Source organism: Protopterus annectens, chromosome 5.part0 (assembly GCF_019279795.1).
Source record: "Protopterus annectens isolate FY-2018-M chromosome 5.part0, PAN1.0, whole genome shotgun sequence".
NCBI classification, from domain to species: domain Eukaryota; kingdom Metazoa; phylum Chordata; order Ceratodontiformes; family Protopteridae; genus Protopterus; species Protopterus annectens.
Window position 1 is genome coordinate 1,729,329,521 of NC_056735.1, and position 12,650 is coordinate 1,729,342,170.

At 42.4% G+C, this 12,650-nt stretch overlaps 1 protein-coding gene across 3 annotated transcripts in view; it reads left to right on the top strand.

Annotated features, from left to right (window-relative positions):
* The window catches only part of OCLN (occludin), a 395,619-nt gene that overhangs the window by 307,402 nt on the left and 75,567 nt on the right, over positions 1-12,650 (top strand). For all 3 annotated transcript variants that reach the window (XM_044071524.1, XM_044071525.1, XM_044071523.1), the window contains exons 6-8: positions 148-366; positions 5,319-5,490; positions 12,269-12,310. In XM_044071524.1, the coding sequence (XP_043927459.1) occupies positions 148-366; positions 5,319-5,490; positions 12,269-12,310 (433 nt within the window). The remainder of the gene's footprint in view (positions 1-147; positions 367-5,318; positions 5,491-12,268; positions 12,311-12,650) is intronic.

Here is a 12,650-nt window from a genome sequence, read left to right on the forward strand (position 1 = left end):
TATTTCTGTATTGACATTTTGAAGGCTGTGTTGGCCGAGACGCTAAAGTTTTTTTCAAATAAATCTTTGGAACTATCGCCAGTGGTATTTGTTCAATTTTTTTGTCTGCTGGTGGTTTGTGATTATATTTCTATTTTTGTTTGACAGGGTGCATGAAAGTGAAATTCCTCTTATGAAAAACTACCCACCTCCTACCCATAATTATAGCAGTAGCTCTGATGCAACTGCAAAAAAGCCAGTCCAGAGTAGACCACCAAGAAAGCGCAAAGCTGGTCGAGAAAAGTCACCTAACTCTGAGGGATATGACACTGATTATACTACAGGAGCAGAATCGTGTGATGAGTTAGATGACGATGACCTGGATAGGTAAGCAAAGAGTTTATGTGCTGTCTTTTACTGGTTTACAGCTGGTCCTTGCATATGACTACCATAAACTGCCTCATGATATTTAAAGTATGATCTCTGCATTACTTGTGCATTGCTGTGTTAAGTGTGTCAAATAGCTAGTCAAATGTGTGTCAAATAGCTAGTCAAATGCAGAAAATGATTTTGGCATAACTGTAAATGGTCCTGCTTGTATGGTCTATGTAACATCATCTTATTCGGTTTCCCAGTACTGAGGCCTTATGGGATTTAAAACTTAGGAAAATTAAACCATTTTTGCAACACTGTGTATATACTATTTCATTCCTAAATGTCCTATCTGCTTTATTGCTAGCCATGTAATTTGCTATTATTTCTATGACTGAATAAAAAGAATTGTGTTGCATGATGGTTCTGAAGAACATGACAAAATGTCTTTTGACTTTTCTTTATGAATAGGCCTGAGTCTGATGGTCAGTAGACAATGGGGCAAAAAAGAAAAAAATCTTTATATAGAGAACTGTCTCCATTTTCTCATTTAGTGCGGAGAAATAATTTGTCTAATATAACCACAATAATTATTCTGAAAGTATTGCTCTTCTATTCAATAAGAGCTCCCCTGGCATGTTGTATTGCTAAAACTCTAAAGAAAAGCTTACATCGCATAGCTCAAGAATTCTATGCAAAGCCAAAAATAATTGGGGACAGATGCCCAAAAGCTGAGACAGATTTTAAATACTGCTCTTATAAACTTAGAAAGTTTTCAGGATAGCAGGTTTTACAGTAGCATACAATTTCTGAAGGATATGGAGTCTGATTCCCAACTGTGTCTCATTATTTAATGACTTAAATCTTCAATGATTGGCCAGAAAACCATTAATTGTATCAGGAAAACCCATAAATATGAGGCAAAAATCAGGACATTCTGCAAAATTCTGGATGGTTGCGAGTTAAGTGAAACTGTTCATCCAACATATGGTTTTAGAGACTGTTATTAACAGGTTTGCATGCACCCAAATTTATTTACTTGCTTTATTGCATTTGATTCCATGACTGTTAAATTGTTATTGATAAGGTTATAGGTTCATAGGTTGGTACTAGGCTATCAGCTCTAGGGCCTATGCAAGCATAGCCATAACAATTCCCTGGATATTTCTTCCCACAATATTTACTTCTCCAGGCCCCTGTCTAGCAGGGCAACTGACATGATCCCTGGGGTGAATTTCCTATCTCCCATCCAATCATCAAGGTTCCTTTTGAAGAGGGCCAATGAGGCGCTCTGCTTGATATGTATGGGCAGTCTATTCCAGAGTATCGGGAGTCTCTGGGTCAGGAACCTATCCCTTCAGCATGTTTTGTTCATTGTGATGACAAGGTTTAGATCCCTGGAGCGTGTGGCTCTGAGGGATTGGGATTTCTTTAAGTGGAGCATGTCCAACAGTTCAGGGTTTGACATGGCCTTGTATGTTAAGCAGAGATCGCCTCTGTGTAGACATTATGCCACAGAGGATAGCTGGGGTTTTTTTTAGATGGTCAGTATATGGCATCTGCTTTAGCCTGTGATTCTTTAAGTGAGGTATTTCTATGGCCTTTCCAGCTGTTGCAGATGCCTTGTGAGGTACATACCAAATGGGGCATTATACTCTATAATGGGTCTAATGAGGGATGAGTACAGTGGGACAATGACCTCCTTTTTTCTGGATGAAAAGCCCTTAGTGATGAGGTGTGCCACATAGAAGGATTTCCTGACTGTTGTGGCAATGTGGTTATTGAAAGTGAGACTACTGTCCACCTGTGTCCCTAAGTCTCTCATCACACTTTCGATGTTTAGTGTCCTGCCACCTATGTGGTAATTCATGGGTACATGTTTTTTTCCAAAGGGGATAACTATACATTTCTTGGCATTAAGCTTGAGCCCATAACTCTGGCACCAGGCATCTGTTTCTGTAAGGCCCTTTTGTAGAATATCCACATCATTTGGGGATTCAATAATGGCTCCCAGTTTGCAGTCATCTGCAGACTTTGTTAGCCAGAGTCAATTAGTGTTGGCCTGTGCTTCAGAGAAGTAGATGCCAAACAAGAGTGGTCCCAGGACTGAACCCTGAGGTACTCCACTTGCCTGGAACTGGATTTGGAGTCGGCTACTTTTACTGTCTGGGTTCTGTCAGTAAGCCAGTCAGCAACCCATTGAGTGACGTAGGGATGTATGCCCAGCTTAGTAAGGTTATCTATGATTCCCGAGTGGGGGATGGTGTCAAAGGCCTTGGCGAGGTCCAGATAGGCTGTGTGGACTGCCTTACCCTCATCCACAGCTCTGGAGACTGATTCGAAGAAGTCAATCAGATTCAGGAGACAAGATCGGTCCTTCACAAACCCAAACTGGGTGGGGTCCAGTGTTTGAAGGTTGCCAATGTCTTTGTTTATAAGTTCCATGATAATGCGTTCCATGCCCTTGCAAATCAGGCTGGTCAGACTGATGGGACGGTAGTTCCCGGGATCCAAGGTGGATCCTCCCTTGTGGAGCAGGATAACTGTAGCTGTGTGCCACTCAGTGGTCACAAAGCCTGAGGTGAGGCTATGATTAAACATGACACTTAGGTGAGGTGCCAGTTCATTTTGTAGTTCATGTAGTACACAGCCTGGGATGTCATCTGGTCCCATGGATGATGTATTCTTAGCTTTGGAGAGTGCGGTTTCTACCTGTGTGGCCATGATTATCGGAATTTGGCAGTCTTTTGGTATTAAGATGGGCCCTTTAGGGGGTGAGAGTGGGGTGAAGTTGGCACTAAATCAATCTGCCAGGATATTGGCAATATCCTTGGGATCAGTATATTTAATGCCATTCTGTTGTAACTCAGACCAGATCTGAGCATTGCCATTTAGATTCTTGACATAACTATAGAATGCCTTGTGGTTGTCTTTGGAATCTTTGGCAATTTTATTTTCGTAACTAGCTTTTGAGGATTTTATGAGGGATCTCAGCTTCTTACTGAGGCTGGTGAGGGAGTTTTTTGCATCCTGGGATTTTCCTCTTTTTTGCAACAGTTTCTTCCTTCTGTTGTATAATTTGTTTATAGCAGGGGACCACCAGATTGGCTTCCTTTTTTTTTTTGGAGAAGAGCATATTGGTTCTATTTGGGATGGCACGATTCATGCACAAGTGGATGTGCTCATACAGTGCCTTAGTGTAGGATTCTGCAGTCGAACTTCCAGATCCCGTCTGCGTGGCTGTTGTGAAGTTTGTCACTTCTGACTTCAGTAGCTTGAAGTTGGCTTTGGATAAGTTTTTTAAGGAGGTTTCCTTACTGGGGGGTGGGGGTGGGATGTGGATGTCAAGGGTGATTTACTTATGGTCAGACCTGACCAATGAGGGGGTGACCACTGGTGTGGAGCATCTATCTACCATGTTGGTAATGACCAGGTCTAGGATATTGGAGCCCCTGGTGGGACAATGGATTAGTTGATCCAGGGCATTGGAATTTTTGAATTCCAAGAACTGTTGGGAAAAGGGGTTGGTACCCAAGTAGTTTTCCCAGTTAATGGCAGGGTAGTTGAAATCACCCAGTATTAGGGTGTTTGGTTGTATCTTAATATTTTCCAGTATGTTTAGAAAGGTGTAGTGAGAATCTTGGGGCATGGTTGGGGATCTGTAGCAAGCTACAATTTGGATTGCAGTCTTACCTAGTGTTAGTTGCACCTGGAGAATTTCAGATGCATTGTGTTGGGCAACTAGCTTGGAGGTGTGAATATAGTTGGTGAATATGGACACTCCTCCACCTTTAGTGTTTCGGTCCTGGTTTTGTGGCCGAAAAGTGTGGTAAGAATTGTAGCCCAGTATTGCAGGGGTGCTCTCTGGAGCCTTGAACCAGATCTCATTTACTGCACAGATATCGGTGTTCTCCATTTTTAAGAGTGCCTCGAGAGAGTGCATTTTGAGGTTTATACTTCTAGCATTGAGTAGCACTACCTTCAGATTTTGCCTGTTTCTATCTGTTATGGTGGTGGTTTTATCCTTTGAACCTTGCCTAAAAAAGGCACTATAGGGGTGGCAAGAGCTTTAGCCAGTAACCTGAATCCCAGGGGTGACAGGTGCAGACCATCTCTGGCAAAGCATTGTGGTTTGTCAATCATGTCTTCCCAGGCAGACAAATACTGGATCCCCCTTGAATGACACCAGAAGCTTAGCCAATTGTTGAAGTCAATCATTTTGTCCTTATACTGTGGTATCATTCTGGGCGAAGGCAGGATGCTACTCAGGGCTAGGGTCATACCTGCCTGGGTCACATGATCCAAGAGCTCTTCCATATCTCGTTTCATGTAGTCCAGGGAGGTATGTCTCAAGTCATTCACTCCAGCATAGACAATGACAGAGTCGTATTTGTACTTTTTGTGGAGTGAGTTGAGTGCATGCGTTATGTGGCAAATTCTGGCACCCGACAGGCAGCTGACCATAATTTTCTCCTTGTTCAGTCTGGTGAGTGGGACGTCAGTGTGCCTGACTATAGAGTCACCTATGATTAAAGTGTTGGGTACATTGTCTTGCCTTAGGGGCTGTTGTTGGGTGGCACACTGGTGTTGTGAGCTATGTGTCACTTTGGTTGTGAGTGGTGTTCGCGTTTCGGCTTTGGAGGTCCTTGTTGCTTTTTTTTTTTTTTTTTTTTACTTTCTCTCTCTCTCTCTCTCCAAGTTCAGGTCTGTCCCCATTGTCTGCTGCTTTGTCTTGCTTTATTAGCTAATTTGGGTATTAGAACTATTAAGCTTTCTCTACTTTGTTAGACATCATAAAATTGTATATATAATAACTTGTTTATACCAACCATGTACACCATTCAGTAGGCAAATTAATTGAATAAAATGGTAGCTTAAATGACCAGAATATGTAATAATAATTTGCAGTACACTCTCTGATAAACTGATATAACTCATTCTGTTTGACTTTATTCTATTCCATGCAGAACATTCCCAAGAATTACTTCTGAGCAGCAAAGGCAGACTTATAAACAAGAATTTGACTCTGGCCTACAGGAGTATAAGCAGCTACAAGCAGCAATGGATGACGTCAACAAGAGACTGTCTGACATAAACAGCCAGCTGGATCTTCTCCACGAGGACAGTGAGGAGTATCAGGTAATCACCAGAGTCCACATCATGTGATGTAAAATGCCTTATTAAAACAAATTCATAATGAAAATCAACTGGACCTGTATAGTTCAGTCATCTTTTATTTTAAACATTGCAGCCTATTTAACAAATTGCAGTTCTGTCTAAATGCTAATTCTGTATTTTTGTACTTTTGAAGAACACCATTGTTTGTACAGTTACTCTGCCCCCCTGAGTTTCTGAAATGACATAGTCATGGCTTGGCTTCTTTATGGGGTGCTGTGAAGTAAAGTAAACTGTTACACAATTCCTCGCATTAAATAAAAAAAAAATAAATAAAGACTTAAAGTTCAGTTTGTGGAAAGCTATGATATGAGCAATAAGTAAACAAGATGGGAAATTAGACACCTAATGCATCATGTGATTGTGGCATCAGTTTGAATTGACCTTTAAACCCAAATAAATAATTAGCATTGCTTGTTTACCAATCAAAAGAAACTTACTGGATGTTTATAGTAGAATGTAGAAGTATTCAGTTATCTTTGATGCAGATCAATTTCCACCAGCAGCTAGAGTAGTCAGGCAAAATTTTTTCCTGCCTTGGAAACATGTCATCTTCCTACATGAAATAGGGGGAAATCCATGTACATGTTGCAGTAACTTTCCCCCGATTCAGCAACCACCCTAACACAGTGCTGCCTGGTCCTCTACCACAAAGAGCAATGCATAGGGTTGGCCATGTAGCTATGCTAATGAGGCAGTCCAGGTGGGGTGGCATATGCTAATGAGCCCTGTGCTGTCTACCCGGATCAGCCACTAGGAAAGGATCCACATGAGAATGATGCAAGAAATCAACTAGACCCCCAAGGATTACTCTTAAAGTGCTGTAAGAGCACAAGCAGTAGTAGGGGGGGTTGGGGGATATACAATCCCCTAGAGCATAGTAAGTATGTGTTGTGATAGCATTTCAGCAATTATGGGAGTGGCAGAAAATAGGAGGGCAGACAAGCTAGGGATAGGTATAGGTACTGAGATATGCATGTGTGTGAGCGAGTGCTGGGGAGTGGCACTGTTTATATGAGCAGCAGTTTTCTACTACAATGTGTGGATCATAGGAGGTTACTAGGCTAATGACCCTGGGGCCCTTACAAGCCTAAGCAAGAGTTTATCCCCAAAAAAGAAACCTGAGTTAGCACCTGCACCTGTCCCACCTGTCAATGAGGGACACAGGTGAAACCCCAGTGACAAATTTGTGGTTTCCCATTCACTCATCAAGGTTGCACTTGAAGAGGGTCAGTGAGGTACTCTGACATGTATGGGAAGTCTATTCAAGAGACGGGACAACCTCTAGGAGATAAACCTGTCTCTCCAGCAGGTTTTGTTGATGTTGCATATTACATTTGGCCCTTTTGAGCGGGTAATGCGCGAGGAGTTAGATTTATGGATATGGAGCATCTATAGTAGGGCAGGGCATGAAATTGCCTTTTAGGCGAGACACAGATCACATCTGAGCAATCTGTACAATACTGAGTAGAGTGATGGTGATTTGAGCCTGTCCACATAGGATAGGTCTTTGAGGCCATGGATTCGCTTTGTGAGGTATTTCTGTGACATTTCCAGTTGGTGCAGATGTTTGAAGAGATACATACCAAATGGGGCATTATACTCCATTATTGGCCTAATGAGGGGGTAATATAGAGAGGTAATAACCTCCTTTTTTTTCTGGATGCAATCCCTTTATTTATGAAGTGAACCAAGTAAAAGGCTTTTCTGACCACTGCCGCTACATGATGGTCAAATGTGAGATTGTTGTCAACCTGAGTACCCAGGTCTCTCACCACAGGTTGTGTGCTTAGGGAGTTGTTGCTGATGTGGTAGTCAATAGGGGTCGTGTTTTTGCTGAATGGTATGATGATACATTTTTTGTGTTTAACTTGAGGCCATGACTTTCTCACCTGTCATTTGTTGCTGTGCGACCCTCCTGCAGTATGTTAACAGCATCTTGGGAGTCAGTAACTGCACCCAACTTAGTCCACAAACTTGGTCAACCACAGGACTTTTGTCTTTGCCTGGAACTCTGAGAATTAGATGCCAAGCAGTAGGGTTCCCAGGACAGATCCCTGGGGAACACCACTAGTGACAGGTCTGTTATCAGAGGTCAAGGTGCCTATTTTGACCTTGAGGGTCCTGTCAGTGAGGCAGTTGGCCACCCACCTGATGAGATAGGGATTATGTCAAGTTGTGTTAGCTTTTCGATGCCAAGTTGTGTTAGCTTTTTGATGATGCCCAAGTGGGGGATTGTGTCAAAGGCCTTGGCCAAGTCAAGGTAAGCTGTATATACTGACTTTCCATGGCTTTACAGATCGGACTTATCAAGCTAATGGGGCAATAGTTTCCAGGGTCAGTAGTGGCACCACGTTTGTGCAAAGGGATAACAGTTCTCCACTCTGTTAGAATGAAACCTGAACTTAGGCTGTGGTTGAATAGGGTGCTCAGTGGCAAAGCTAGTTCTTGCTGGAAATGGTGCAGAATACAGCCTGGGATACTATCAGGTCCCATGGAAGCTGTGTTCTTTGCCTTGGATAGGGCCTTTAATACTGGATCTATGAAGATGTGATGTGTGGGACAAGTAATCGGGGATGTCGAAAGGGCCTTTGGGGAGGATGGGGGGTGAAGTTTGCACTGAACCTATCTGCTAGCAGGTTAGCTAAGTCAACAGGATCAGTGTAAGTGATACCATTAAGAACTAATTCATAACAAACCTGAGCTTTGCCATGGAGGTTCCTGACATAACTGAAGAAGGCTTTGTGGTTTCCCTTTGTTTTTGAGGCTAGTTTTGATTCATAATTGGCTTTGGAGGTTTTCACTAATGATCTAATTTGCTTGTTGAAGCTAAGGAGGAAATTTTTCCAATTTGGAATTTTTCTTTTTACCCTTGGACAACAGTTTCTTCCTTTTGTTGTAAATTCTGTTGATACAGGATGTCCAATAGACAGGTCTGTGTTTCCTTGAGGAGCAGGTTTTAATTCTGTTGGGTATGGCTGAGTCCATGCAGTTGTACAGGTGCTTGTACACTACATTGGCATACTGTTCAGTATAGTTGTCTGCATCCTCTGAGGGGTACTGTGGTGTGAAGCTACCGATACCCTCCCTTAGGAGGATATAGTCAGCTTTTGAGAAGTTCTTCAGCCTGATTATGGCCGGGGGTGGGGGTGGGGGGGGGTGGGATAGAAATGTTGAATGAGACAGACTGATCTGATCTCACCAGGGAAGAACATATTATGGAAGTGGTGCAGTGGTCACCCATGTTGGTGAGAACCAAGTCCAGAATGTTATCGCCCCTTGTTGGGATGAGACAAACTGGTCTAGTGCATTAGAATCGATGAAGTCCAGGAATAGTTGGGTGAGTGCATTAGTGGAGGAAAAGTTCACCCAGTCTATGGTGGGGTAGTTGAAGTCATCAAGGATCAGGGTGTTAGGGGGTACCTTGATGGCGTCAAGTAGATCCAGGTAGGAAGAGTGGGTGTCCTGAGTCATGGAGGGGAGGTCTGTAGCTGGCTACAACTCGGATGGGTGTCTAGCCAACTGTCAGTTGCACCTGGAGTAGTTACAGTGTGTCATGCTGGCAAACCAGTGTGGAGGTGTGCCTGTCCTTAATGAAGGTAGAGACTTCAGCACCCTTAGTCTTCCCCACCTCATTTTGGGGTCAGAATGTGTGGAATGAGGTAAAGCCTGATAAGGCAGGGGTGCTCTCCACAGCCCTGAAGCAAGTTTCCGTGACTGCACAGATGTTGGCATCTTCCAGTGCAAAGAAAGCCTCAAGTGAGTCCTTTTTCAGGTTAAGGCTCCTAGCGTTAAGTAGCGTGACCTTGCTTTTTGACATATATTTTATGTTGGAAGATTTGCCTTTGGGACATTGCCCTCCTCATTCTGGCATTTTAAACAACAGCTTGGCCAGGATCAGGAATACCAGGGGTGACAGGTAGAGGCCATCTCTGGCAAAGTGTCGAGGCCTGTCAACCATGTCATCTCAGGCAGACAGATACTAGATCCCCTTGGAATGATACCAGAAACTAAGCCAATTGTTGAAGTCAATTATTTTTTATTGGTGTTGTGGTATCATTCTTGGTGAAGGTAGGATGCTGTTTAGGGTTTGGGCCATACCTGCCTGGGACACATAGTCTGAGAACTCGATCATGTCTCTCTCTCTCCATGTAGTACAGGAAGGTATGTCTCAAGTCATTCATACCAACGTGGACAATGACAGAGTCATACTTTTACTTGCTGTAGAGGGACTTCAGTGAGTGTATGATGTGGCAGATTCTGGCACCAGAAAGACAACTGACTGTGACCTTTTCCTTGACGAGCATGGAAGGGGGACATCGGTGTGTCTCACAACTGAGTCGCCAATGACTAGTATGTTTGGTTTATTGTTATGCCTTATGAGCTGTCTTTGTGAGACACTGGTGTGTTGTCTGCTGGGTGTGATATGTTTGGAGTTGTGTGTGGAATGTTTTTTGTGTGTGTTTTGGAGGTCTGTACTGTTTAGGTAAGTTTTTATTGAGAACCTCTGTATAGGTGGGTGTGTGTTGTGCTTGGCTATGTGATGTGAGTGGTGTGGTGTTTGTGCTGGTAATCTCCTCTTTGACAGGAGTACTGACTGTAGCACGAGAGAGCATGAGTTCCAGGTTACTGATGTAGATGTATTTCTCGCAAGTAGAAGAATTATGTGCTAGGAGAAGAAGGCTGTCAGTAAACATGAGGCAGTTGCTACACTGTCACAATATGCCCATGTCGACCAGGTTGGCAGGAGAAACTGAAGGGAACTGTCCAGCCATAGTGTTACAAATACTTGGGCAGATTTATGGAGAGAGGATTTTGATAAGGGTTTGTCCACAAGAGTGTATACCACCAAAAACTTCTTAAATGTAAAGTAACTGGCCTGAAGCCCAAGTGCTAAAACCAAAACTAAGATGCTTAGAATAAGAGAGAAATTTAATCAGGCTACTAACGAGCAGTAATAAATGGAGCAGAATAAAAGCACATGAACTCTAAAGAACATGCAGCAAAGCAAAATAAGGTAATAAAGTAGGAAGAATACAATTACAGTAAAATCAGCTGAATAAAGTGTACATTTAGGTTCATAGTGTACATGTAAATTGTACATTTTTTAATTGGAGAGGGAGGAAACGGAAGATAGTTCAAAATTAAGAAACTAAGGGGGTTGGCCTTCCCAAATGCTCTCTGTACTCGTAGACTGAGCTAATGAGATGGGATTAGGAGGAGTGTCCAAAATCAAATTAACAAGGGAGTAGTCCTTCCCAAATGATCTCACTGTACTCATGTGAGTGAGCTAATGAGATGGGAATGGGGGGGGGGGTGACCAAAATCAAATTTATAGCAAGGGCAGGCAATTCCAAAGCCACCAAGTTTAAGAGTACAACACTTGGGTGAGAGGGTGGGAAAAACAAACAAAATGCAGACAGGGGCCAGCAATAAACAACGAAGCAAATTAATAATTGCATTACAGTTTTGTTAGCTATCACTGAAACAGATCAAGTGCAAAAAAGTATACTTATATCAGCTTGGTATATCCAGGTAATCAGCTCTGCTACTGAGCACAATTTCACAGAGATGTAAGTATTTGTACCAGATGTACAACAGAGAAAATAGACATTCAGACAATCAGATAAACACAGAGGTGTTGACCAGAAGCTAACACCTTGGGTGGGCTGACTTCACAGAATACAAAGCAACCCCCACTGGGAAACTAGCCACTGAACTAACCGTGAGAGAGAAAATACAGGTAGACAATGCAGCAAATAAATAAATGCAGTACATTTTTGTTAACTATCACTGAAACAAATGATTTGCATGTTGTGGTAAATGGGATTCATTTTCATGCAAATCAGAAGATAATGAGGTTTACCTTGTCACGGCTAACATGTCTCTGGATCTCAAATGAGCACATTGTGGAAGAAGGGCCTTTTTAGCAAGAGCATTATGGCTCGTACTAGGCACATTAATGCATTCCTAGGATATTCTCAGCCTCTGTCCCTAAATATGGGAATCGGATGGTAGTTGTGGTCCGTGTTCTCTAAAACTAGTGGACAGCTCCCTGCCATCCAACTTCGAGTCAAAAGCAGGTCTGTTATGTTGTTTTTTTTTTTTTTTTTAACTACCAACAGTCTGATATTATAAAGCCATGTCCAAAGCAGAATTAATGGACATGCTGCACCTCAGAAAATCCAAATCCGATCGAGCTACGCGCTCGAGAGACTTGAACCTCAGCACTGAAATAAATAGGACATGCTGGAGGGACAGATTCATAACCCAGAGGCTCCCTTCACTCTGGAATAAAATCCCAGTCCAGGTTACGCAGAGTCCCTCATTGACTCTCTTCAAGAGGAATCTTGATGAGTGGATGGGAGATCGTAGGTTTACTCCAGGTATCACTTCTGTGTCACTGTTAGACAGAGGCACAGTATACTAATCTCGAAAAGGGCATAGCAAAATTATTTTAAAATGGGTGGTGAAAGCCAAATACACTCTGGCTAGGCTTATAAATGCCCTAGGGCAGATAGCCTAGTATGAACCTATGAACCTATTAAATCACTGAATAGATTTGTCTTTTACTGGGAGTAATGTATCTCACTGCATGTGACTACACCACCACTTCTGCCTTGATCTAACACAGAAACTGCAGATTTCATTTTTCATCATGTAACTTTGTTAGCATTTTTTAGCTGATGTGACTGCTATTAATTATAATAATGGTAGCATAATTTCTGTAATCTATTTGCAGGCATTGGCTGAGGAGTATAATATGCTTAAGGACCGCAAGTTGGTAAGTATTTCAGAAGTAGTCCTCTGTACTACTATACCCTTTGCCATTATTGACTGTTTAAGACATCCCTTCATTTCATTGTTAATGTGCTTGTTGCAATGATGACACATGGCATTAACTATTGATTGACTCAGAGATGAGGTAACCAAGCATCATACTAAGAATTCATAATATATAAGCTGTTTGAACTCCATAACAATGTAGGAGTAAAAGCCACCATATGTGCCATTTTTGCATCTACTAATAGTGTATCATCATGCCTGCCCATGTGTAATCCATTGCATCATCATACTATAAATAAAAGTAAATAAGAAAAGCTGTCAATATGTGCAGCTACCAC